Source organism: Exophiala xenobiotica (genome assembly GCF_000835505.1).
Source record: "Exophiala xenobiotica strain CBS 118157 unplaced genomic scaffold supercont1.1, whole genome shotgun sequence".
In the NCBI taxonomy this organism is placed as follows: domain Eukaryota; kingdom Fungi; phylum Ascomycota; class Eurotiomycetes; order Chaetothyriales; family Herpotrichiellaceae; genus Exophiala; species Exophiala xenobiotica.
In genome coordinates, this window is record NW_013562494.1 from 5,126,856 (window position 1) to 5,151,660 (window position 24,805).

At 51.2% G+C, this 24,805-nt stretch overlaps 10 protein-coding genes and 1 non-coding gene across 12 annotated transcripts; 7 read left to right on the forward strand and 4 right to left on the reverse strand.

Annotated features, from left to right (window-relative positions):
• Positions 1-136: 136 nt before the first annotated feature.
• PV05_02010 lies at positions 137-2,156 on the reverse strand. Of its 2 annotated transcripts, XM_013467080.1 has the most exons (5): positions 2,132-2,156; positions 1,866-2,057; positions 1,167-1,689; positions 674-1,114; positions 137-626 (listed from the first exon to the last, which is right to left on the reverse strand). In XM_013467080.1, the coding sequence occupies exons 3-5, from the start codon at positions 1,685-1,687 to the stop codon at positions 272-274; spliced, it is 1,317 nt and encodes a 438-aa protein (XP_013322534.1). In that variant the 5' UTR covers positions 1,688-1,689; positions 1,866-2,057; positions 2,132-2,156; the 3' UTR covers positions 137-271. The 2 variants fall into 2 exon arrangements, with proteins under 2 accessions (XP_013322534.1, XP_013322533.1); XM_013467079.1 differs by lacking the exons at positions 1,866-2,057; positions 2,132-2,156 and having other exon boundaries at positions 1,167-1,837.
• On the forward strand, positions 1,995-4,065 carry PV05_02011 (26S protease regulatory subunit 10B). Its single transcript, XM_013467081.1, has 3 exons — positions 1,995-2,713; positions 2,763-3,149; positions 3,200-4,065. Exons 1-3 carry the CDS (start codon positions 2,497-2,499, stop codon positions 3,775-3,777), a joined length of 1,182 nt encoding a protein of 393 aa, XP_013322535.1. The 5' UTR covers positions 1,995-2,496; the 3' UTR covers positions 3,778-4,065.
• A 1,005-nt stretch (positions 4,066-5,070) lies between these two features.
• On the forward strand, positions 5,071-7,403 carry PV05_02012 (uncharacterized protein). The gene is made up of 5 exons (XM_013467082.1): positions 5,071-5,405; positions 5,462-5,835; positions 5,888-6,120; positions 6,175-6,439; positions 6,495-7,403. Exons 1-5 carry the CDS (start codon positions 5,209-5,211, stop codon positions 6,773-6,775), a joined length of 1,350 nt encoding a protein of 449 aa, XP_013322536.1. The 5' UTR covers positions 5,071-5,208; the 3' UTR covers positions 6,776-7,403.
• On the reverse strand, positions 6,775-8,196 carry PV05_02013 (uncharacterized protein). Its single transcript, XM_013467083.1, has 2 exons — positions 7,449-8,196; positions 6,775-7,385 (listed from the first exon to the last, which is right to left on the reverse strand). Exons 1-2 carry the CDS (start codon positions 8,043-8,045, stop codon positions 7,347-7,349), a joined length of 636 nt encoding a protein of 211 aa, XP_013322537.1. The 5' UTR covers positions 8,046-8,196; the 3' UTR covers positions 6,775-7,346.
• A 299-nt stretch (positions 8,197-8,495) lies between these two features.
• PV05_02014 (uncharacterized protein) lies at positions 8,496-10,706 on the forward strand (the record flags this gene model as incomplete). The annotated part of the gene is made up of 5 exons (XM_013467084.1): positions 8,496-8,558; positions 8,614-8,829; positions 8,880-8,983; positions 9,348-10,626; positions 10,683-10,706. 5 exons carry the CDS (start codon positions 8,496-8,498, stop codon positions 10,704-10,706), a joined length of 1,686 nt encoding a protein of 561 aa, XP_013322538.1.
• A 1,469-nt stretch (positions 10,707-12,175) lies between these two features.
• Positions 12,176-12,643, forward strand: PV05_02015 (uncharacterized protein; the record flags this gene model as incomplete). The annotated part of the gene is made up of 2 exons (XM_013467085.1): positions 12,176-12,402; positions 12,568-12,643. 2 exons carry the CDS (start codon positions 12,176-12,178, stop codon positions 12,641-12,643), a joined length of 303 nt encoding a protein of 100 aa, XP_013322539.1.
• A 344-nt stretch (positions 12,644-12,987) lies between these two features.
• PV05_02016 (pre-mRNA-splicing ATP-dependent RNA helicase prp28) lies at positions 12,988-15,673 on the forward strand. Its single transcript, XM_013467086.1, has one exon. The coding sequence runs from the start codon at positions 13,321-13,323 to the stop codon at positions 15,616-15,618; it is 2,298 nt and encodes a 765-aa protein (XP_013322540.1). The 5' UTR covers positions 12,988-13,320; the 3' UTR covers positions 15,619-15,673.
• Positions 15,674-15,860: 187 nt separating this feature from the next.
• On the reverse strand, positions 15,861-21,282 carry PV05_02017 (uncharacterized protein). The gene is made up of 2 exons (XM_013467087.1): positions 20,965-21,282; positions 15,861-20,915 (listed from the first exon to the last, which is right to left on the reverse strand). The coding sequence occupies exons 1-2, from the start codon at positions 21,190-21,192 to the stop codon at positions 16,044-16,046; spliced, it is 5,100 nt and encodes a 1,699-aa protein (XP_013322541.1). The 5' UTR covers positions 21,193-21,282; the 3' UTR covers positions 15,861-16,043.
• A 178-nt stretch (positions 21,283-21,460) lies between these two features.
• PV05_02018 (40S ribosomal protein S11) lies at positions 21,461-22,626 on the forward strand. Its single transcript, XM_013467088.1, has 3 exons — positions 21,461-21,700; positions 21,836-22,074; positions 22,134-22,626. The coding sequence occupies exons 1-3, from the start codon at positions 21,520-21,522 to the stop codon at positions 22,200-22,202; spliced, it is 489 nt and encodes a 162-aa protein (XP_013322542.1). The 5' UTR covers positions 21,461-21,519; the 3' UTR covers positions 22,203-22,626.
• On the reverse strand, positions 22,406-24,263 carry PV05_02019 (uncharacterized protein). The gene is made up of 3 exons (XM_013467089.1): positions 23,813-24,263; positions 23,342-23,762; positions 22,406-23,288 (listed from the first exon to the last, which is right to left on the reverse strand). Exons 1-3 carry the CDS (start codon positions 24,047-24,049, stop codon positions 22,522-22,524), a joined length of 1,425 nt encoding a protein of 474 aa, XP_013322543.1. The 5' UTR covers positions 24,050-24,263; the 3' UTR covers positions 22,406-22,521.
• Positions 24,264-24,645: 382 nt separating this feature from the next.
• Positions 24,646-24,728, forward strand: PV05_02020. Its single transcript has one exon. It is a non-coding gene; the product is annotated as a tRNA-Val (tRNA).
• Positions 24,729-24,805: the final 77 nt, after the last annotated feature.

Genomic DNA, 24,805 nt, shown 5'->3' on the forward strand with positions numbered 1-24,805 from the left:
ATGCGCCAAGCCCTAGCGGCCCAAACCGGTGCCTGTCAATAAGGTGACTGACGTAATCGTGGTATTGACTTGCACAAGGGCCTCGAAGGGCCTGATGGGCCTTCTGTTACGAGTACGCACATTGTGAGAAAACGCATATTGGGTCAACTTGCATGAATTCGTTTGATTCATAAGTCCCATGTCAACCACTTTTGCACGGTAATCAAGGGGTGTATCAATATGAAATTTTTGCTAGGCTAAGCCTAAGCCACGAGCGATTCTAGCAGTCCTCTTACAAGGTAACAGACTTGCGGAAGTTGCTGCCAGCGTAGATCGCATTGGATCCCAGCTCTTCCTCAATGCGCAGAATCTGGTTGAGTTTGGCCAGTCGTTCAGATCGGCATGGTGCACCAGTCTTGATCTCCCCAGCTCGGATACCCACAACAATGTCGGCAATGGTGACATCTTCGGTCTCACCAGAACGATGAGAGACCATGACGCCCCAATTTGCTGCATACGAGTCTTTAGCGGCTTGAATGGACTCCGTGAGAGTACCGATCTGGTTGACCTTGAGCAGAAGAGCATTGCATGCTTTAGAATCGATGGCTCTCTTGATGCGGATGGGGTTTGTCACAGTCAAATCATCACTAACATAGTCAGTAAAAGGTCATCCGACACGAGAAGCAACACTTACCCAACGATCTGGAAGTCAGAGGTCTTGAAGAAGTAGCTCCATGCCTCCCAGTCATCTTCCGCAAACGGATCCTCGATGGAGACGATGGGGTACTTGCTTGCCAGTGACTTGTACATGTCGGCCAATTGCTCGTAAGTGATCCATTTGCTTGGGTCGCTATCCGGATTCTTGAAGTCCAGGTCGTACTTGTTCTCCGCCTCCTTATAGAACTCGCTAGAAGCAACATCCATGGCAATGTTCATCTTGCCCTTGTATCCAGCCTCCTCAATGGCAGCAGAGATCAGATCCAGCGCCTCTTCAGCGGTTTCAATATCAGGAGCAACACCACCCTCGTCACCAACGTTGCCAGCGGACTGACCGTACTTCTTCTTGGCGAGCGACTTCAGCTTTTGATAGACCTCAGCACCCCATCGGAGACCTTCAGAGAAAGTAGGTGCTTGACTGCAGTATCCTTATCAGTATGGTCTTGCGGATCTTGCGGCTCAGCACTTACTCAGGAACAATCATGAACTCTTGGAAGGCAAGGCGACCACCGGCATGAGAACCTCCATTGAGGACGTTCATGAAGGGAACAGGAAGCACGTATGGCTTCTTGGTACCAGCAAGGTCGGAGACATGTGCATAGAGTGGGACGCCCTTCTGAGCAGCGCCAGCCTTTGCAACAGCCAGACTGACACCGAGAATGGCGTTGGCACCGAGGTTGGTCTTGTTCTCCGTTCCATCAAGGTCAATCAAGAACTTGTCCACAGCAGACTGGTCGGTACAATCAATGTTCTTCTCAATCAGCTTTGGGCCGATCACAGAGTTGACGTTGTCAACGGCTTTGAGGACACCCTTTCCTCCCCATTTTGACTTGTCACCGTCTCGAAGCTCGCAGGCTTCGTGCTGACCAGTAGAGGCACCCGAGGGGACGATGGCGCGGTGAAGGCCAGTCTCGGTGACAACGTCAACTTCGACTGTCGGGTTGCCCCGGGAGTCATAGACGGAGCGGGCGTGGATCTTAACTATCGGCATGGCTGCAGCGGGTCAGTAAATGCAGGCTGTCGGGTGAATGAATGGAAAAGAGAATAGATTGAGTCCGCGAGGTGACGAAGTAAGTGAGGTTAGAAAAGATGAGGTGTGAAGAGGAAGATAAAGGTTGAGGGACACAGGTATGTAGCGGAGTTGGCAAGCTGCATTGGGTAGTACTTACTCAAGTGGTGTGATGAGAAATTTATGTCAGCGAGCTTTTGCTTGTTGTGAATGAGGTTGAGCAATAAGGAATACACTTAAGTTTCGAACGGAGTATCGAGGATGGAATAAGGAAGATGCAAGCTGAGAGGAGTGAAAAGCAACTCAACTTTTTGTTGTCTTGGTGGGGCATTGAGCAAACTGCACGGCTTCGCTACAAACCTCATCAGTAAACTGCTGGGAGCACCGTCATGGGGGACTGAAATGATCGCCGAGAGCAATACTTACCCCTCCAAACCACCAACCTTAGGTCTCTCGTCACCGCCTTTAGGGGCAAGTTGGGACAGCACCAGGCCCGGCGCATTTGATTTGATTGACCATTGCACGTGATCAGGCTCACGCTCGGGTTAGCTTCCAGCCTTGCGATCTTGTCCTTCGCCGCGTGTAGCCTTTGGGGCCTTTAGTACCTGCGGCAAGCTTCAATCATCGGCATCCGTGTGCAACGTGGGACTTTCAACATCTACAGCTTCAAAGCCTATTGCAATTCCCGCAAAACTTCCTTACATCTCATACACTACTTCACGACGGTACTCTCTTGACGCGCCCACGTTTCCACCTTCTCATTACCCCGGTTTCTCCTTTGACCGACAACGATGGACGGCAGCGGAGACCCCGAGAGGCAACAAGCGCTCGAACAATACAAGAACAAATTACTCGAGTCAAGAGAATGGGAATCCAAGTTAAAAGCCCTGCGGATGGATATCAAAGGGCTGCAAACAGAGTTCGAGACAACAGAAGACAACATCAAAGCCTTACAAAGTGTCGGTCAAATCATTGGCGAAGTGCTAAAACAACTTGATGAGGAGAGATGTACGTGTCCGGACGCTACCTCAACGATAGCTTGCTAATCGGATCGCAGTCATCGTCAAAGCATCCTCGGGTCCTAGATACGTCGTCGGCTGTCGGTCGAAGGTTGACAAGGCGAAATTGAAGCAAGGCACGCGAGTGGCGCTTGACATGACAACCCTCACCATTATGCGGATGCTCCCTCGAGAAGTCGATCCCCTAGTCTACAATATGTCTCTAGAAGACCCTGGGCAGGTTTCATTCGCTGGGATCGGTGGTCTGAACGAACAGATCCGCGAACTGCGAGAAGTCATCGAATTGCCGCTGAAGAACCCTGAGCTTTTCCTAAGAGTTGGAATCAAGCCACCAAAGGGTGTCCTTCTGTATGGTCCTCCGGGGACTGGGAAAACGCTGTTGGCAAGAGCAGTGGCAAGCAGTCTAGACACAAATTTCCTGAAAGGTGAGATTCTATAACATTACTTATAGGGCATCGAGGTTGACATTGTATAGTCGTGTCGTCGGCGATTGTCGACAAGTATATCGGCGAATCTGCTCGGCTGATTCGAGAAATGTTCGGTTACGCCAAAGAGCATGAGCCTTGTATTATCTTCATGGACGAGATCGATGCCATCGGAGGTCGACGGTTCAGTGAAGGAACTTCTGCAGACCGAGAAATCCAAAGAACGCTTATGGAGTTGCTGAATCAACTGGATGGTTTCGACTACCTGGGGAAGACGAAGATCATCATGGCTACCAACCGACCAGATACACTAGATCCAGCTTTGCTACGAGCGGGAAGATTGGACCGGAAGATCGAAATCCCACTGCCTAACGAGGTAGGAAGATTAGAGATTCTCAAGATTCATGCCGCCGGTGTTGTGACAGAAGGCAACATTGACTTTGAGAGCGTTGTCAAGATGAGCGATGGCTTGAACGGTGCCGACTTGCGAAACGTGGTGACCGAGGCTGGCCTGTTCGCCATCAAGGATTACCGAGACGCCGTTAACCAGGACGATTTCAATAAAGCTGTCAGAAAGGTTGCTGAGTCGAAGAAGTTGGAGGGCAAGCTGGAGTACCAGAAATTGTAAGATAGATGTCGGAATGGTTTGGTATCTTGCACAGCGGTTGGCGGATCCGGTGGGCAAAGATGCCCATTTATCTGTAATATAGCCTGGCGTTGCTTGCATAGAACCGGTGAGCCATGTTGATGGCCTGGGTTGGCATTGCGATACACAGACAACAGACTCAACAACCTCTGAGAAGCGATAATCTATCCTCTCGGGTATGTCTCCAGGCCTGGAATATGCCGAAGTGGACTCATTCACGGGCAAATCCCATAGCGGTCCGCCACCATCTTAGCAATCCCTTTGCTTCCATCATTGCTGCCATTTCCTTGACTGTGTCAACCTCTTCCAAGCTTCCTATACTGATGCCCGGTTCTTGTGGCTTTTCCTGCGACTCCGAGACAGGCCTTACAGGTGCTACCAGCCGGTAGTCTTTGTACCGTAAATCATGGACGGTATCAACCCATTTCTGGACGGCTGCTCGATCGGTTCCTTGGACATACATCACCCCTGGAGTCCCTCCTGACCGTAGCACGGCAAAGCATTGGCAAGTCTTCGCAGCTGCCTTGAGACTAGCAACCTTCTTCCTGGATGTTATATGGTGTGTCCGAATCAGAGCATGATACATGCCTTGGCCAACGTCGCTTATGGCCCTTTCCAGATACCTCGCCGAATTGGACGCCGCCAGACAGTTAGTCAGGATGAGAAAAAGACGTCGAGAGGACGGAGTTGGGCGGCGCCAAGCTCGTCATCCCCGCAAAGACAAATTGGGTGAGTGAGGCTCGCCGGCTATCAAACAACATCACCTCCAAGACCTGGAGAATGCGATCTTTGAGGCCGTAATCGCTGGCATTATTAAGCCCAAGAGTTCTGTTATGTCGCAAGATGACTCAAGGTCCAAGACATCTTTTCTGGTGAAAGAGGAGAAAGCCGCATCGCAACGAAACCAACACGACTCCTGATCGAAGGATCACATCTCTCCGATGTTTGGTTCTTTTTCTCCACTTCACGGCACATTAGATCCGTTTTATGATGCTCTCGCCATGGCCACGACGGTTCTTCTGCTCCATGACTGGCTCGTTGACCTCGGTATGTTTTCTGCAGTACTGCACAAGACAGCGAAATCTTTACCGATGAAGGGCGGAATGGGATCATCGCCATCGCGGATTTAAACCTTACCCCATACAAATGTTACGCCGACCGCTTTTGTTCCTTATATGCGAGTCATCGTGCCCGACTTCGTATTTTCTTCGATGTTCTTTTCATGATTGATGATTTCCGAAGATTTCTCATTTTCTGATCCCTAGGTCCGGGACGGCTGTTGCCAGTCACTCAATGGCAAACACCTTCCGCTACCATCCAGTATAGAAATTGAGCGATCAGAAGGCCGGCGCGTGGACAAAAGCAGCAGATTTGAAAGGCTTGGCCGCGGTGTACCCAAGACTTCCAGAGAATATGGTGAAGCCCGATAGCGAAGTCTCGAAGCTTGGATTGGAAGCTCTTCCAGTCGAATCGGCACTTCCCACAGATGTTCCTATCGAGGAAAAAGCGATCATTCCTCCTCCTCCACCGCAGCCAGTGATCGCTCCTGACGGAGGTGCCAGAGCATGGCTCCAAGTGTTGGGATGTTGGCTAGTTTTCTTCAATGTTTGGTATTCCTCTCAAACGCCCTTCGTATGACATTGGCTGACAGTAGCACCCTATGCAGGGGCACAACATTTGCTTTTGGCATGTTCCAGAGCTATTACGAGCTAGAGTTATTGCCGAATAAGTCTTCTTCCACGATATCATGGATCGGCACCGTTGCAACCTATCTTCTAATCGTTGTTGGCGTTATTTCTGGACCATTGTTTGATCTGGGCCACTACCGGACAATGCTGTTCGGAGGCGCGGCCTTGTCATCGTTCGGATTCATGATGTTGAGCCTGGCAACTGAATACTACCAGATCATGTTGGCGCAAGGCATATGCCTGGGTCTGGGGACCGGAATCCTGTATGTTCCGGGAATCGCACTCGTCAGCCGTTCGTTCTCCAGACGTCGAGCAATAGCCCTGGGCATCGTTACTTGTGGTGCACCGTTCGGTAAGACTCTTTGTGGCACCTCCTTGGACCACGCTGATCGTTGGCGGGACAGGCGGTATCGTTTACACCATCACCTTCGATCAACTGATAGATTCACACGGATTCGCTTGGACGGTCAGGATCATGGGATTCATCATGATAGCATCATACATAATTGCATTTCCCCTGTTGCTATGGGGAGCTGGCAATACCGGAGACATTAGCACCGGCACTGCTCGAAAACTCTTCGACAAAGCTGCGTTCAAGGACTTGCCATTTTGGTTGTACAGTTGGTCTTGTTTCTTCGTGGGTCTCCATCCAGATCCTGGAGTCCAGTACCCCTTATGCTAATTTTCACAGTTGTTCTTCGGCTATATGGTCCCTTTCATCTACATACCCAGCTATGGTCAGATCAAGTTAGGGATGTCCCGATCACTATCTCTCTACACCATCGTGATTGCTCAAGCTGTGTCCATCGTCGGCCGTCTTCTTGCTGCCTATATCGCATCGCGGATAGGCGTCATGATTCCATGGCTGATCAGTGGCGCCCTCTCCGCGGTCATGTGCTTGGCCTGGGCTGGTATTCATGATACTGCCTCTTTTATAGCTTATGCAGCATTGTACGGTAAGTTCATGCACGGAACGAACGTACGCCAGGTTTGGATGCTGACGGTCGATAGGCGGCTTCAGTGGGCCCCTTATCCCCCTACCACCCAGCATCTTCCCTGTCGTCTGCCCTGACCCGAAGGTGCTTGGGGCTCGACTTGGGATGGCTCAAGCCATTGGTGCTACAGCCTCGCTCATAGGAAGTCCTATAGCTGGAGCTCTTATCCGTGACAACGGACGCAAGTATCTCGGACTACAACTGTTCAGTGGCTTCGTCATGCTGATTGGAGCTGGGCTACTGGTGTGTTTGTGGATGACGCTGGTCAAGCGTAGAAATTGTAAGGTATTGATATAGTCCAGTGGATGCACACTTGTGATCAACTTTGCTGGCGTACTTTATTGGCACGCCGGGCTCACCGGACATGGAGGCAAGCAATCTCTTTCAAGGCGTCCCCTAATGGCAACGAGAATCGGCCTGGACCTACCCAGCCTCATGAGCGCAGCGTCATTCTACCCAAACTGGAGCTTGTCACCCGCGCCGAAAGCCGCAAGGGCTAGGAGTGCTGGAAACATGCAGAGATGTACTTGAACATTCTCTGTCCTCGGCCTATCTTACATAACCACGACAAAAGGTGGTATACTTATATACAGCCTGTACACTGAAGCCGCACAGCACTCATATATACATGGCATCACGTCCACCGTTAGGTGTTCCTATGGCCGTGTTGGCACGACGTCAAGCTTGTGAGAAGTCTGGACTCCCAGGTTCCACTGCTTTCAGTACGGTCGAAGCCTGCCCAAGGCACACAAATAGTCAAGCTCAGACCCAGCAAGAGCTTGCTTGAAGACGGATGATGTTGAGAAGATCCAGGATGTCCGGAAACTTGAGTCGCGCCCTAGATTTGTGTGGACTCGCAACGTCGATTCTATTTCGGGTACTTCTTCCAACCTCTTCCGTGGCCACGCTGTAGGAGGGTTGTTAGCATATACACCCATGACAAATGCAGCATCAGCTTCAAGAAACTTACCCTCTTCCATTCCTTGACGAGTTCTGGCATATTCTCCATGGCTGTTCTCCTCTTCTCCAGAGTAGCGCCAACGTGTCTCTCCCATGCATGCCCTTTCACCTTCTGGCCCTCACCAGTGCCCTTGACCCGTAGACCTTGTTCGAGTAGCCGCGCCTGTTTAAACGCCGTCGACTTTCGACTCGGAGGCAACAACTCTTCAATGTCATATTTCTTCGCCATCTTGACTAATTCGGCTTGCCGCCGCAGCCCGATCTTTGCTCCTGCCCATTTTCCTGTCACGAAGTTTTTCCGAGGCAAGAACGGGTTCGGAGGAAGTTTCTGTCCGGCAGACAAGGATGCTGGTGTAGGTGTAGGAGGTGTCAATTCTTCTGATGTGGCAGCATCTGCTGTTATCGTCTGACTCGTCTGAGCACTCGCCGCAGGAGCTGCGACATTTCGCGCAATCGCAGCCTCTTTCGACTCTTTTCGTGTGAGTGGAAGTGTGATTCCAGTAAATTTGGCCGAGTACAACTCAGGAGGATATCGAGCGAAAAAATCCAGTAACCGCTTCGGCAGGTTCAGCGTTGACGAATTGAATGCCCTCACGGCCTCGGCCATGGCTCGCAAATGTTGTCCTCAAGGCAGAGCGAGGTTCAACTTGGGTTTCTCTGGGATTCGACGGCTGGATGATCCAAAAGGGAATTCGCTCCAGCGCCGCGTAGGTAATCGGGTATGATGATGAGTAAGGGTGTCTAGATGCAGCTTCACGGAAGCTGTGCAGTTCTTTGGACATTCACGACATTTTAACTCGAGGATTTGCTCCGCAGCCAGGCCGCAGACTTGGCGCGATCGAAATCTTTGGGACTTCTTCAGCCGCAGATCTTAATTCTCTTGTTCACACCACATGTTCCATAGCAGCCTGCTTGTTTAATTCTGACTATATTTTACGGCTTTGGCTGCAATTCCTGCCAAATCAATTTCGAGACCACCCACTCCTTCCTAACCGTCTCGCAGCGCTCCTCGCCTCGAGTTAGTACGATACTCCATTCCCAATCAGGCTGCGGCCAGATGGACGTCTATGGTGGAAACGATGAGGAGAGCACAGAATTGCGGAAGCTTCTTGCGGAAGTGGTATGGGCATATCTGTAGTGTCTAAGAGCAGGAACATGCTGATCGTGCTCTGTAGAACGATGATCCTGACAACTTCGAGGTCTGGGAGAAGCTCGTACGAACCGGCGAGTCTTTAGAAGGAGGAATCAACAGAAACTCGAGTTCTCAGGCTATCACTGCTGTTCGGAATGTATACGACCGCTTCCTCGGAAAGTTTCCTCTATTCTTCGGCTACTGGAAGAAATATGCCGACCTTGAATTCTCCATAGCTGGCACAGAAGCTGCGGAAATGGTGAGACTTGGCTTATCCCTGAGGAGAGACTGTATCTGAGACTGAGACAGGTCTATGAACGAGGTGTCGCAAGCATCACCAATTCAGTCGACCTGTGGACAAATTACTGTTCGTTCAAGACCGAAACCAGCCACGATTCCGACATTATTCGAGAGTAAGTATACAAGAGACAATTCCCTCTTCATTAAAAGACCTAAACGCAGCACTCGACACTCACCGACAGGGTGCTGGGATGACGATGGCCATCGAAAGATTGGTGAGAATCGTCATAAGCCATATTACCCTGCTGGAGTTGCTTCTCACAAGTCATCAGTCAGGCGCTTTGATTTGCTCTTTCCCGGACAAAGGAGGCCTCAGGTGCCCATTCGTCATGCCCGCAAGGACCACACATGTTGCTGCAGAATGATTGAAGGATTATCTTCACATCACGTACAAACACCTGTTTGCACCCCTCTGTTTTTCTCCCTCTCCTCTGACCCCTCGCACATGGCTTCTACCATACTAACATGTTCAATTAGGCTTTTCGAGCGAGGTGCCGCCTGTGTTGGTCTGGACTTCCTTGCCCATCCTTTCTGGGATAAATACATCGAGTTTGAAGAACGGATGGAAGCATCCGACCGGATATTTGCCATTTTGGGCCGGATCATACACATCCCAATGCACCAGTATGCTCGCTATTTCGAAAAGTACCGGCAGTGGGCTCAAACGCGACCGCTGACTGCTATTGCCCCGGCTGGAACCCTGACTCAATTGCAAATGGATATTGAGAATGAGGGTGCCGGATATAAAGCTGGCCGAAACCAAGCTGAAGTTGAAAGAGAGCTCCGTGCACGCATCGATAATTACCATCTTGAGATTTTCAGACAGACACAAACCGAGACGACAAAGCGGTGGACCTACGAATCCGAAATCAAGCGACCTTATTTCCATGTCACGGAGTTGGATGAAAGTCAACTCGCCAATTGGCGGAAGTACCTCGATTTCGAGGAAGGCGAAGGGGACTACACGCGCATTCAGTTCCTGCACGAGCGATGCCTAGTCACCTGTGCTCAGCACGATGAGTTCTGGTTGCGGTATGCTAGATGGATGCTTGCTCAGCCAGGCAAGGAAGAGGAAGTGAGAAACATCTACCAACGCGCGTCATGCTTCTTCGTTCCTATCGCCCTGCCACAAACACGACTTCAGTATGCTTATTTCGAAGAGATGACTGGCCGAGTCGATGTGGCCAAAGACATTCACGAGGCTATCTTGGTGAATTTGCCAGGCCATGTAGGGACTATAGTCTCACTGGCCAACTGTAACCGTCGCCATTCCGGACTGGAAGCAGCCGTCGCAGTCTACCAGGCACAAATCGACCTACAGATCGATCCCTCTTCCAAGGCAGCGCTTGTTTCAGAGTGGGCGAAATTGTTGTGGAAGGCGAAGGGCTCAGCCGAAGAAGCTCGCCAATTATTCCAGAAGAATGCGCACTTGTACCAGCAGAGTCCGGAATTCTGGACAGCCTATCTCCGCTTTGAGATTGATCAGCCGTCGAGCAGTGAATCCGAGCACACACACTACGACCAGATCAAGCGAGTGGTGGATGAGATCATGGGGAAGAAGGCACTACCTGAAACCACCGTCCAGGAACTGGTCACAATGTACATGAAATATTTGCTGGAACGAGGCACAAAGGGTGCTGCAAAGGAGTACATGAATCTCGATCGAGAGATCAACGGGCCCGAATCGGTGCAGAAGTTGACAAAGACGCATGCTGCATCTGATCTGGGAAAAGCTGCTGGACTGGTCAATGGACAGGTATGACCCCCTTTAGAGAGAACCTCCTTGGCTGCTTAGCTAACAATGGCAAATAGCCGCCATCGATGAGGTACCCCTGAAGCCGAAGGTGCTCCTTACGGACAGGTGTGGAAGCAGTGTCGCCCAGATTCAAACAGGCATTCCTTTTGGCGTGCATCGACTCGGGCGAGCGAGGCCATGAAACGGCAACTATTGACGATCACGACTTGACAATCACGCAATTAGCCTGTTACAAAACAGAAATGAAGGCAGACAAAAGGACGAGTTCGGCGTATACAGCCTTTTGAAATCTCAATGTTGATAATGTTTTAACATATCCCTGTTCCCTTTTTCCTCTACATGTCTTTGCTCGTCGTCTCGCTTTCCGGTAATTTGAGATGGCACAAGCCTTCCTCTGCAACCAGAATTTCATGCCATCTCGGTTTGACGAACATGGCCGTCGTCTCGCTCAGGTAGGATTCGTAGTAAGCTTTGTTCATCTGCACGCCCATGAACCAATGTGGCGGCTTGGACCAGCCTTCGATCCAGGACAGGCATGTTACATTTTCATCTTCTTGTGACGAGGGCTGGGCGACGATGAGGAAGCGGCATTCAGCCTCGGCGAGGACGGCGTCGTAGGCCGGGTTGAAGAGGGAGAGAAAACGCGGCACATCAGCCGGTGAGATGTAGACTTTCACGGAAAGTATGAACCCCTGAGAGAGGTCCTTGTGGATCGAAACGGAGTTGGACCGGGAGTTGGACATATTTGCAGCAGTGAAAGAGGCATGTTGATGTGGCGGAAGACGGAAGGGGACAGAGACACGAGATATAGACTGAAGTTGACCTTTGCTTTGCTTACTTGAACCAGTATATAGGATAGTCTGCGGCCCAGGTCAGGTATCCTGCGGCGATTGGAGTTATCGCAATGAAGTTCCACAAGGAGTTTGTTTTGTGCCACAGAGTTCGGGATGTGCTTGCACCAAGGCTTACGCACGGTGTAAGAGGTGAGAAGAGGCTACATGGACGTGCTCATGCAAGCACATATACAAGTGATAAGTTTTATTTGCCTTACATCCGGGGTTAAGGATATCCGAACCATATCAAGGCCTTATTGAAGTTAGGGGATTATGTCATGGGGTCTGGCGAGCATACTGTCTTTGGATGCCTCGCAGTATTCGTATAATTCCAGACAATCACTCAAGCGTTGCTTATGCTGAATGTAGGGCCACCACGCGCCGCAAAGGCAGAGGAGTGAGTGGACAATGGAGATTCCCGAAGGTCGGTTATGGGGAAGCGAGGCGATGGTCGATCTTTGGTCGATACTATTTTTAAAACAACCATCCCGCAGAATGATCATGTGGGGAGAACATGGCCTCAAGGCCACCGCGCGGTTAAGAAGGCTACTTGCAAAAGTATATATAGGATAACCGCCTTCAAGTCAATGTCGTGAGTACTACAGACAAAGAAACACCACCTTCCAACGTGATATTCGACAAGCCCAGCACCGTAGCGAGACAGACTCCGAAAGACATCGAATTTCGAAGCGAGAACTTTTGCGCAATATTTCAACATGGGCTTCCTGGGCGACAAGTACAAATCATTTACCAATTTCAAGAACGGCCGCAACGCGGATGGATCCTCGAAGATCTCGGATGAGGACCTGCAGAAGTACACTGGCATGGACAGAGCCGAGTTGGACAAATTCGCTGCCAACACGCCTGGCGTTGGGGCAAACCAGAACGCCGGATCAATTACCGCTGGTGGAAATAACGGGCTGTATAATGGGGCTTATACCACGTATGATGGGCACAAGACGCCGAAGAAGTAGTTCTTGGAAGTCTCAGAATGAGAATCTCCTGCCAGCTTGATGTAATCGGTTCTGCCGCTTCGTTGAGGCTTCAGAGACATCGAATACCGTAGTACACGGAAATGGAATTTGGACAGATTGATTTTTGGTTAAAGGAGACATCGCGTCTCTTATGAAGCACTTACGACGGATCTAGCACTCCTCGGCGTGCCTGGTGCGCGCAATCTATAAAGGCAGTAAGGAGGAAAGCTGCTTGCTCGTCGATTATATAAGACGTTTGTTGAGCATACTCCGTACGGCAAAAGTACTGGAGATTCGCGGCTTCTACGTGTCGCCGTAGCGGATATCCCAGCGGCTCAGAGGGAAGCGAAGCGCCACATTCACGTGTACTATGTATATTCCGCAGGTGCCTGGCTGAAGAAAATAGTTTCTGCCTGACAGTGTTATACCGTGTTTCTGCCCGCTTTTAAGTATCAGCCTCGGTCTGACTGCGTCATTTCTTTTTGCCTGCGGGGCTCTCTGCCTATGTTCTTTTGCTTCTCGATCTAACAGACACTATGGTATCATGAGTAAATCGCATAACGAAACTCGCTGAACCGGGGTGTAAAACAGCCGCCGCTTGAATCGTCAAAGCAGCAGTTGGACCTCGCATTGAACGGGGACCCCGGATTACCACATATACAGTACTAGACGTCGCCTTGAACAGGAGGCCATCCTGTGCACAAATTGTCCTCGCTGCTGTTTGTCGTCTAATGGCAGCCTAACACTAAATTACACGATTCACCCACGAGACCGCGGTAGGCGACTTCCACGAAGACTTGTTCTACTCCATATTGCGGTCTCTCCTACTATTTCAATATTCTATTCAGTTCTTTGTTGGCTGCGAACCCCCGTCGCCCTCTTTCAGCATGGCAGTGCCGCCTCCACCTCCACCAGCACCAGCACCCCCTCCCCCTCCGTCCGATACTCGTGTTGTTCCTCCTCCTCCTCCCTCCGATAGCAACCAGCCCACCAAGAAGATGAAACCGAGGGCTGCGCCATTAAGTGTGGAGGAATTGCTCAGGAAGAAAAGGGAGGCCGACATGGCAGCAAGCAAGCCAAAATTCCTGTCTCGCGCAGAGCGTGAACGACTTGCCTTGGAGAAGCGGGCAAAAGAAGTTGAAGCCTCAAATGGAGCTAAACATCAAAATGAGAGGACTGAGACTGAGAGGCCCAAGCCATCTACCGCCCCAACAGGACCTCGGGCTTTGCGCAATGGAGATGTTCCTACTGGCCCTAGTGCGATGCGATCCAGGGAACATAACAAGGGCGTTGATCTCAATCCACCTCCGGCACCGAAATCCATAGCTTTTGGTGGCGACTCAAGGGCACAAAAGCGACAAGCAGATGACGACCGGCCTGAAAAGGCAGCAGCTGAACTGATCAAGCAGCGGTACATGGGTGCAGACATAAACGTTTCGACATTTTCCGCATCCAAGAAGAGACGGCGTACGACCGAGAAGAAATTCAACTTTGAGTGGAATGCCGAGGAAGATACGACTCCAGACTACAATCCAATCTACAACAATCGCGCACAACCAAGTTTCTTTGGGCGAGGGCGGCTGGGAGGATTCGATGAGCAGGCTGCGGACGAGGCTGCTCGCAAATATGCAGAAGCATTACAATCGAGAGACAGCGAGGCTGGAGCTGCACGAGCACAAGAGATCATGGAGATGGAGCGGAAACGGAAAGAAGAGTCGAACCGGATGGCGATCGATAAGCACTGGAGTGAGAAGAGACTCGACCAGATGCGGGAGCGAGATTGGCGTATCTTCAAGGAAGACTTTAACATCAGTACAAAAGGCGGCGGCATCCCAAACCCCATGCGCAACTGGAAAGAGTCGAATCTGCCACGACGCTTGCTCGATATCATCGATCAGGTTGGCTACACCGAGCCGTCAGCCGTTCAAAGAGCTGCAATTCCCATTGCTCTCCAGAATCGCGATCTTATTGGTGTCGCAGTCACGGGTTCCGGTAAAACAGCTGCATTCCTGCTTCCGCTACTCGTCTACATTGCCGAGCTACCTCGCCTCGATGAAGACGAATGGCGACGGAATAACGGTCCTTATGCGATTATCCTCGCTCCGACACGTGAACTTGCTCAACAGATCGAGCTCGAAGCTCGTAAGTTCGCCTCACCGCTCGGCTTCACCGTTGTGTCCATTGTCGGTGGTCACTCCATTGAAGAGCAAGCATACAACCTACGCAACGGTGCGGAAATCATCATTGCCACGCCCGGTCGTCTTGTCGACTGCATCGAACGCCGGATCATCGTCCTCGAACAGTGCTGCTACGTCATCATGGACGAAGCAGATCGCATGATCGACCTCGGCTTCGAAGAGCCCGTGAACAAGATCCTCGATGCACTCCCTGTGACCAACGAGAAACCCGACTCCGATGCTGCCGAAGACGTTCGCGCCATGTCGCGCCACCTTGGAGGCAAAGAACGATACCGCCAGACAATGATGTACACAGCCACCATGCCTGCAGCCGTCGAGCGAATTGCGCGCAAGTACCTCCGCCGTCCGGCCATTGTGACCATCGGCAATGTTGGCGAGGCGGTCGAGACGGTCGAGCAACGCGTCGAGTTCGTCGCTGGCGAAGACAAGCGCAAAAAGCGGCTCAACGAGATCCTCAGTTCTGGCGAGTTCCGGCCCCCCATCATCGTCTTCGTCAATATCAAGCGCAACTGCGACGCTGTGGCCAGAGACATCAAGTCCATGGGATTCAGCTCCGTCACACTCCACGGTTCCAAGACGCAAGAGCAGCGTGAGGCTGCGCTGCAGTCTGTCCGGGACGGTAAGACGGATGTCCTGGTCGCCACGGACCTGGCGGGTCGTGGTATCGACGTGCCTGACGTGTCCCTTGTGGTCAATTTCAACATGGCGAACAACATTGAGTCGTACACTCATCGTATCGGTCGTACCGGTCGTGCAGGCAAGAGCGGTGTGGCCATCACCTTTTTGGGCAACGAGGACACGGACGTCATGTACGATTTGAAGCAGATGCTCATGAAGAGCAGTATTAGTCGTGTGCCCGAGGAGTTGAGGAAACATGAGGCTGCACAGCAGAAGAGCCAGAGAGGTGGACCTGGTGGAGCGGGTAAGAAGTCCATAACGGCGAGTGATGAGAGTGGTGGCTTCGGTGGAAAGAGTGGTGGATGGTAATTAGAGCTACTACAGCCGTACCATAGCCTGAATCAAACGCACTTTGTGGACAGTATGGCTGCTATTCACATTCACTTGCAATAGCTCTGATTGAACGCAGTCGGGCCGTCGAACAAGTAGCAGTTGGGCCCACCTTGAACAGGAGGTCCCTCCTACCACATAAACTGTCGTCGCTGTTGTTTGTCGTCGAATGGCACCCCAGCGCTAAATCACACGATTTACTCATGAGACCGAAGTAGGCTGGGTCGTGATTGCATGTATTGTAACAAGCAGGCTATCATCTTACAAGTCTGCCTTGTCCGCTGCGGAAATCAAACTACCTTAAATCCAACAACAAACACCACCGGGTATGCTATGGTATCGCCAAAAACAATCTCGACTTCCCGGTCTGCCCCCATTCATCCAAACGTTCATAAATCGTGGTCTCAGATTGGACTGCGCCGCAAAGCTCCCACACGCTTGATAGGCGTGTGCATCATGACCTCCTGCATATCTGGCGGGATAGCTGGCCGTGAAAACTCCTTCTCCCGGTCATTGTCATCATCAGGCACGGCTTGCCCTCCTTTACTCGACACCGAAAGCGAAGGGTTGAAGTTCTCCTTGTCGAGGCCATGCTGAGACTGCTGGGACAGACTGAACTTCTCGAGTCGCTGCTTAGGGACGGGCAGCGCTTTTTTCTGTACGAGGTTCGTTCGCTTTGGTGCAAGAGGTGAGCGCTTGGGAGCCACTGGAGCAGGCGCGGCGATGATAGGTGCTGCCGCGGGTTCGGGAGCTGCAACAACAGGAGTCGGGACGACCTCCTCAGTTGTCGACGGTTGCTTCTTCTTGTCCTCTTTTGTTTTCTCCTGACTGCTGATCCAGGCCTTGAAGCCATGAATAGCATTTACCCAAGCGCCTTCGCCCAGAGTCCGAGTTTCGACCTCTTTTCCTAAGGCATTCTGCACCTTCCTGTTCTTCCCAGCAAGCAGCTCCATCGCAAGCCCATACACGGCAGTAGCTGTGACATTCGATGAACCGACAACCTCGCCATCATTCAATATAGTCACTGTCACAGCGAACTCAATGTCAACTCGGCCTTGTGTGGGCAGAAGCAGCACTATCTTGACGCCAAGTTTCTCATCACCTAGAATTGATGCTGTGGTAATGCCAAGCAGGTTGAGAAGTCGCAATTCTTCCGACACTCTGCATGCCAGATCCCAGCCCTTTGACACTGTCGACAGCAATGTCTTCGCAGTGATTGCTCCCTTCGGCATCATTGCATAAGCATGGAGCTGGCTTCGGATCATTTGCAAGAAGAAGCGCTTCTCTGTAGGCAATTCCGATGGACCAGCTTCCAAGTCCTCTTGCTCAGGAGCATAGGTCAGACTGATAGGTGCAGACGGTCCTGAGACGGAAGTAGACTTTCTCCCAGACCGACGCCGGCCCGAATCGGCGAGCTTGCACTGGAAGGCTTGAGGGTAGAAGAAAAGTTGCAGTTCGCCCTTATATCTTATGACAAGAGCAGGACCGAACTCATTTGGTTCATCAACCTCCTCTTCGGCGGTCAAAAGGCACCAGGCAGTCTGGTTCTGAAGTGTTTCAACCTTGGCTTTGATAGCCAACACATCCGTGACTGGAAACACTCTGTTCTCTTCTCGTACTCGTTCGGATTCCGCAATCTGACTTTGCAGTTCGACCCTATAATCCGCAGCCGAGACGAGAGCGTCGTCTTTCTCTCTCATTTGCTGCTGCAAATCCTCCAAATGCGCCGATCTTTGTAGGTGATATTCATCAGCACGTCGCAATTGGTCGCGACAAGAGACCAAGATCTCGTGGTCGGCGCTATCGAGTTCCTCCAGACTTTGTCGCAACGAGTTGGTTTGGTCACGGAGTTCGGACTGCTCCTGCAGCAATCGAGGAACAACCGTGGCCAGAAGCTCTTGCTGTTGGTGCAAAACCTCAAGGTCGGCTGTCATACCTTGCTTGATACCTTCCAAACCTGTCTTCAAACCGTCCACTAACTGTCCACGCCATTGATACCATCCCTCTTTGCTTTGCAAACGAGCATTTGCCTTCCCATTGCGGAATTGGTTATCCATGACAACCTTGACATCTGGACGTGCATCCAGGTACTCGCGGAAAAGTGGTGGTTGTTCTGCTAAGGTCTCGGCTTCTATTGAGCGAATTATTTTGCGGCCAGTTGAGATGTAGGATTTCAGCTCTCTGGTAGCATGCTGATATAACTCCAGCAGGGGCAACGTCGTGACTGCTGCAACGAAGTTCATTTGCATGCTGGGGATTTGTATACCTTCTGGTGACTCTACCCCTGGCATCGACTGCGCCATGGTGTGCCTTCTCTTGGTAGTCGAAAGCTCGATGAAGTGGATGTTTGTCATGTTGAGAAATTCTTGTAGGGAGATCTTTTCTTGTTCGGCTTGACCAGAGCCATGTTCCATCTGAGCCGTTGTAATGTCGATGGCGCCGACGACATTGTCAAGCTTGTCCTCAAATGAGGTAGGTCTGTCTTCGTGACCCGTCTCAACATCCTTGAATCGCCCGGGTGCCGGAGGGCTCGCTGATACGGTGATCTTCGTCGGCGAGAATACCTCGATAGTTGGTGTCGACTTGCCTGTGCCAGCCATTCCCTGCAATGACTTCTGCAGCTTCACACTGAGTCTGCCAGTGGTCTCATCTTTGCTGGGTGGCTTGGGAAGGTGAACCTTCTTGATTGGGCTTCCTTCTCGAGATACGGCTTTGAGACGTTTTGGCGTTGACTCGGCCTCCTCTTCGTCGTCCATGTCCAGTTCTGCTGGTCGTTTTCCCAACAGGCCTTTAGCGCCACCAGGAGCAAGACTCTTTCTACCCTTCAACCTGCCGGGTTTCGGTTTCTTCGGAGACATTGTCTCAATCATTTCCTTCAGTTGCAAGGTAGCTGTTTCTTCTTCGGGTCCATTGGCTTCCTGCTCCATAATGAAACGGCCACTTTCTCGACGGTGTTCGTCCGCTCGCTCCACCTCGACTTCGTGTTCCAGCAGCTCAGGATCTTCGAAGCGCAATCTTGCTGGTCCCGTACTACCGAACTTGAACTCCGCTGACGTTTCGCCGATCGAAGCTCTTCTATCGAGGATCTCAGAAACACGAGGCGAACCGATCCCATCTCTATCAATGCCGATGCCACTTGATCGTCGTCCGTTCAAGTGCGCCTTCGTAGCACGTAGGATGACGCTTGGCGTTTGCTCGCCAGTTTCTGCATCTCGCGAGAACAGCGTGTTGGCCTTGAGATTGGCTTCTCTCTTTGCAGACGATGGCGAGGCTCTGGCCTTGATCTCAGCCTTGAAAAGCTTTTTTGGAGATGCACCTCGCTGGGTCACATTGGTTGAGAGAGGCGTCTTGTTCGGGCTTGGAGCACGCGATGGAAGTGGAGTGATCTGATGCGATGGAGTACCAGCTTGAGGACGATTGGGCGACTTAGCCGATCTGCTTGAATGCGGCGTCCGTTGAGGCGTTGTAGATGCTTTGGTGACGCTTCTTTGAGCTCTGCCAGATAATTGAGCCTTGAGGACAAGGCTTGGGCTGCCTGTCTCGGACGCAACGGAAGCCAAGTGAAGTTGAGACTTTGGAGTCGTCTTCGGAGTAGTCTGCGCAGAAGGCTGTGCTCGTGGTGGCGTAGAAGTTTTTCCGACCGACTGTCTAGTCACTCGACTCGTCGCAGGCGAATGCTGGTTTAGTAAGGAGCCCACTGCCTTCGTCACGTCCATGGCCACGGTCTTCTCTTCGTCCACATCCGTCTGTGGCTCGGTGTGCTCTTCAATAGGCTCGAGTATCCCCCCAAACGCTGCCGTCATGTCCATGGTGTCATTCCCTTCGGGCTGCTCCGACAGAACAGACTGACGGCGACCTGCATTGCTAAGAACTCCGCCCACAACATTCGTGAATTCCATTGTCATCTCGTCCGATGCAAGTGTCCGAGTCTTTTGCGGGCTCGACTCATCCTCTTGGCCGAGGATGCCTCCTTGCATGACTGTAAATTCCATAGTCTCATCGTAGGCAGACTCTCCTTCAGAAGACCGGCGAGGATGAATGCTGCTTCTTCTTCCACGATTTTTGGGCGATCTGTGGCTCTTTTTGCCTGGAGATTGTCGGGAAATTATACCACCAACAGCTCTGGTGACGTCCATACTCATGTCTTCTGACTGGACTTGTGACTCATCTTCCATTTCTGTACTCTCGTTTTCTCGTAGCATATGAGTTTGATGAGCCGCCATGAGAGGATTAATGTTCTCCTGATCGTAGACAGCACTGTTTTCGGAATTCGCGGATTGCTTTCGCGTATATGGCTGGAAAGCATGTGTAACGGTTCCAGTAGCAATCTCCATGGACAGATCTTCCTCCTCATGCTCATCGTACTCAATTCCAGGAGTTCCAGCCTGTGTTGCTGCCTGCCGTAGGCGTTCTTCCAAGCTAAAATGAGTGCTCGACCCCGAATCCTGAGAGTTCATTGTGTGAGCAGTGGCATCGTCCATACTCATGGCAGTATCCCCATCTGTGTCTGACTCATCAGAGGACTCGATACCTTCCTCCACTCGCATAGGGCTGCTGTTCGTGGTTACATCCCCTGATGGGCTTGAGGAAAACACCTCATCCTGCGACTCATCCAGCATTGGCTGTGAGAGATCAGAGGCTCTCCTATGTTTTTGTTGATGCAAGTCTCGCTGATGCGCTGGGGAACTTTTAGACATAGGATCCTCTGTTTGTTCCACAGGAGTAGACGGTGATGTAGATGTCTCCGGCGAACGCACCGGTTTTTCTGGTGATTGTTGCGCTGTCATTGACGATTGTCTTCGAGTGGAATTTGAGGCCGAGCTGGTGGTAGAGTCTTCCGCAAGCTCCATGACACTCCACGTATGCAAAGTCGCTTCTGGTGCAAATGATACCCGTCTATTCGCGAGAGATTTCCGTCTCGCTGCTCGTCGTTCCAGGATTGCTTGTTTTTCCGCTTGGCGCTTCAGCTCATCCTCTTGCGCCCGCTCCAGAGTGTCCGCATTTGATGCTACAGATCTTTTGGGTGTCCGTCTCGCAATAGGGCTGAATGGATCTGCGACGTTTTCGGCACCCGTCATTGAAATTTCTGCACCCTCTTGTCTGTTGGGCCCCGGTGTTGAAAAGTCAATGAGGAGTTCTTCGGCGCCATGTTTGGCTGATGATCTGCCCTTTCCTGTGCTTCTTTTTCGCAGTTCGTCAAAGGTAGGTATCGATTTGGGTGGCGTGAGGGGCACCGAAGGTTTCAAGATTGATTTGATCTGGAAAGCTTCCTCAGTCTGTTTATTGTCAACATTGCGCCTGGCAAAAGAGAGAAGAGGCAGCTACCTTTGTTGTGTTGCCATTTGACTCGGTCAATGCCTCAAGTCCTCCAGGGCCGAGACTCTTCCCACGCGACCGCTTTTTAGATACTTGAGTCGCATTATGTTGAGCATGAAGAGCAGCAATGTCGGTTGTTACATTGTCCTTCAATGCTGTGGCCCTGCTCGGCACATGCGCGATTGACTGTCGCAACTTTGGCTTGCTTACTTTCCGATCTGTAGAAGAGTCTGCCATTGCAATCACGCGGCAGACTTCTACAGTGTTTCAGTCTGATAGTATACAAAATCAATGGTGGTGCATGGTAACAATGGATGTTTATCGAACCGACCGGGTTCACGTCCCTGCACCAGAAGGTTAATCGCGCTAAGGACCACTTGTAAACACCAGATCACGTGCCTGTCTGCAGACTGAGCTTGCCCCTTATAGACTAGCTTGAAGTTTGGCGCCAAGAACCAGAATGTGCGCAGCAAAACTCCTCGTGGATTTCCACATCTTGCATTTCAAGCCGTTCGGACGACAACATACCTCAATTGCGCAACCTTCCTGTCAACAACCGCAATCATGGCGACCGAGTTGACAGTTCAGTCCGAGCGCGCCTACCAGAAGCAGCCTCACATCTTCCTCAACCACAAATCCAAGGCCGCAAAGAGCAGAAGAATTGGCAAGGGTGGACGAAGATGGTACAAAGATGTCGGCCTGGGCTTCAGAACACCAAAGACCGCCATTGAGGGTGCTTACATCGGTTAGTCCAACACCCTCGTCTAGAATATTTCAGATGAGAAGGAGAGAATTGAGCGACAAGAGACGTTGGCAACTTCGACATGGCACACGGACAAATGTGAAACTTACATTATGCTAACCGTGGATGTGAATACAGACAAGAAATGCCCTTTCACCGGTATGGTCTCCATCCGAGGCCGTATCCTCACCGGCACCGTCGTCTCTACCAAGATGCACCGAACCCTGATCATCCGCCGAGAATACCTTCACTTCGTCCCCAAATATGCCAGATACGAGAAGAGACATCAAAACCTCGCTGCTCACGTCTCTCCTGCTTTCCGTGTCGAAGAAGGTGACCAAGTCACTGTTGGTCAATGCAGACCTCTCAGCAAGACTGTAAGCGAATCTCGGGCGGGTGCAAAATCTGCAACGTGCTGATGTTGTTTGCTATCTAGGTCCGATTCAACGTCCTCCGTGTGTTGCCAAGAACCGGAAAGGCTGTCAAGTCTTTCCAGAAATTCTAGATTTGCGAAGTGAAAAGTGAAACGCGAAAAATTGGGTGGCTCGGTTCGGCTTGAGCACAAAGCATGAGCGGCACTCAGCGTCTTGTGTCATGGTTATGGGAAGAGATCTTCGGCGTCAATTGAATGAAGCACAGATCGAGATAGAGAATGTGCCGTTGACATGGAGCCGCGATCGAAATACAAACGGCTGAAAAGTCAACAATCACGAAATTCCCCCAGCATTTCCGAGTCGAAACGGATGATCTGTCTACCCACCTCATTCACCTCGTTCTATGTTCTATGTTTCTGCAGTATGCACCTTTATGACGGTGTGTCCGGCTCACACTTGCTGCAGGTAGGCAAATCCAGCTTCGGCTTTCAGAGGTGGGTATCCCGAACTGTCCACCTTGGGCAGGATACTCATCTTCCGCGCCGTCTCTTTTTCGTTCGCTTCAATCCACCTCTTGACCTCGCTTTCAACACTCCAGTCACTGACCATGGTGTCCCCATGGCCGATCTGATGCAACTGAGTGCCACTTGACTGGGTATTCAGCGGCAAGGGTACGTAATTCTCGATCGCACCGTTGACCTTGCCTTCTAGCAGTTCTTTGACCAAGTACGGCTCCGCAGCCAGGGGTCTTCCGATGCCGACCCCGTCGCATGCTCCGCCTGCAACGGCCGTCACCATTCCTGCTGAAGTCCTGAACCCGCCTGTGACATAGACCTTTGTCTTTTTGAGGAGTGGTCGAATCAACTCGGCGAATTCGATGAAGTACGCCTCCCGTGCAACTGTGCTTTGTTTCTTGTGCTCAAAGGCCCTGGCCTCGAACGTGCCGCCTGACAGATCGACGAAGTCGACTCTCGCTTCTTCGAGCTTGAGACACAAATCTCGCGCATCCTCGGGTGTCGTGCCTTTGTCTTGGAACTCAACCGAGTTTAATTTGACGCAGATGATGAACGGCGGGTCTGGCACGCGGCGATGGATCTCTTCGATGATCTCGAACACAATTCGAGACCTGTTATTGAGGTCGCCACCATATTCGTCGGTGCGCTTGTTTGTGGTTGGGCTCAGGAACTGTGCGAGCAGGTAGCCATGGGCACAGTGCACTTTGAAGAAGGGCGAATTAGCGTCGTCCCAGAGTGATGGAAACGAAACCTACCCTGCACTCCGTCAAACCCGGCCTTGTAGCACAGATAGGCCGTCTCGCCCCATGACTTCACCATGTCCTTGATCTCGGGGATTGTCATGGGCCTGGGCTTCGCGAACTCATTGCCCGCCCACTTGATGGCCAAATGGACATCGCTAGCGCTGACCGGGTTAGGGTTGAGATACTTGTTACCTTGCCTTCCGGGATGGGACAGTTGAGCGACGATGAGCGAGCCATGCGCTTTGGCAGCGTCGGTTACTTCCTTGAACTTGGCAATTCGGCCATCATGATCATCAACCAGGATGGGGTTTCCATAAGCTTCGACGGCATCATAATGAACCATTGTATTGCCGCTCACTATGATGCCTATTTCACCTTCTCCCCATCGGCGATATAGATTCACATATTCAGGGCTGGGTACACCTCGAGCAGACTAAGGAGGTACCGTCAGTCTTTGCACATCTAGTGTGGGTGGAAACATACAATGTCTTCTCCCTCTTTGTTCCAGTGGCATAGTCTCTCGGTCATTGGCGCCTTTAACATTCGATTCTTCGCTGTCCGGCCAGAGAAAGAAAAAGTAATTGGTTCCTTGAGAACAGAGACATCGGCCTGTTCAGACTCCGCTCGAAGGTAGCCCCTGGCTGATCCAGCATTGGCCTTTTCGGTTGTGTGTCCCGCTGCAATGGGAGGGTCTTTGAGGGTCGATGTGTCGTATTCCATTCTTGCAGAAATAAGGTTATGATATAGAGTTTTGACCTCGAAGAACACGAACAAGTCGAGAGACCTGAAACAGAAAGAAATGCGGGCTTGATAGATCAAAGACTCGTTTTCGAAAGGCAGCTAGCACGGCAAATACAACTGCAATCTAAATAAAGCGGCCGCTGCATGACTGTATCAATAATGGAGAGCAAGGCCAGTATTCCAAGATACTGACAAAGGAAGTACGAGAGTAAGTCGAGAGGGGAGTCAAATCCCGAGGTCATCTCGAGACCGGGCATGGTTATGGTTATCCCGGTTATCCCCTCACCAATTAGCCCCGGTCATCTTTGGATTTTTAGCCGTGCTTGCATACCCGTATCATTGTCCCTCCCGAGGTCATCTCGAAAACAAATGGCCACAGGGTTGGATGCTGTTGAAAGACCTATTGGTTGAATGGGAATCGACCACTGTTAGCTGTTGGAGAGGAGGCAAAAAAGGGGAAGCAGGAATGCGGGGATGACCAGTACTACTAACCCGGATATATAATATTACGGCTTAAAATTAGCTTTGATTTGACACACAAATCGAGAAGGAAAACGCTGGAAATTTGTCCTCTAAGTTTCTTAGTGTAGTGGTTTATCACGTCTCCTTTACATCCAAGTTGCGGAGAAGGTCATGGGTTCGATCCCCATAGAAACTATCTTTTTATTATTTTTTGGACTTTAATCATCTGGTGTCCTCATTCCACATGTGTCGGTTCGGGTATCTCAGATCGGT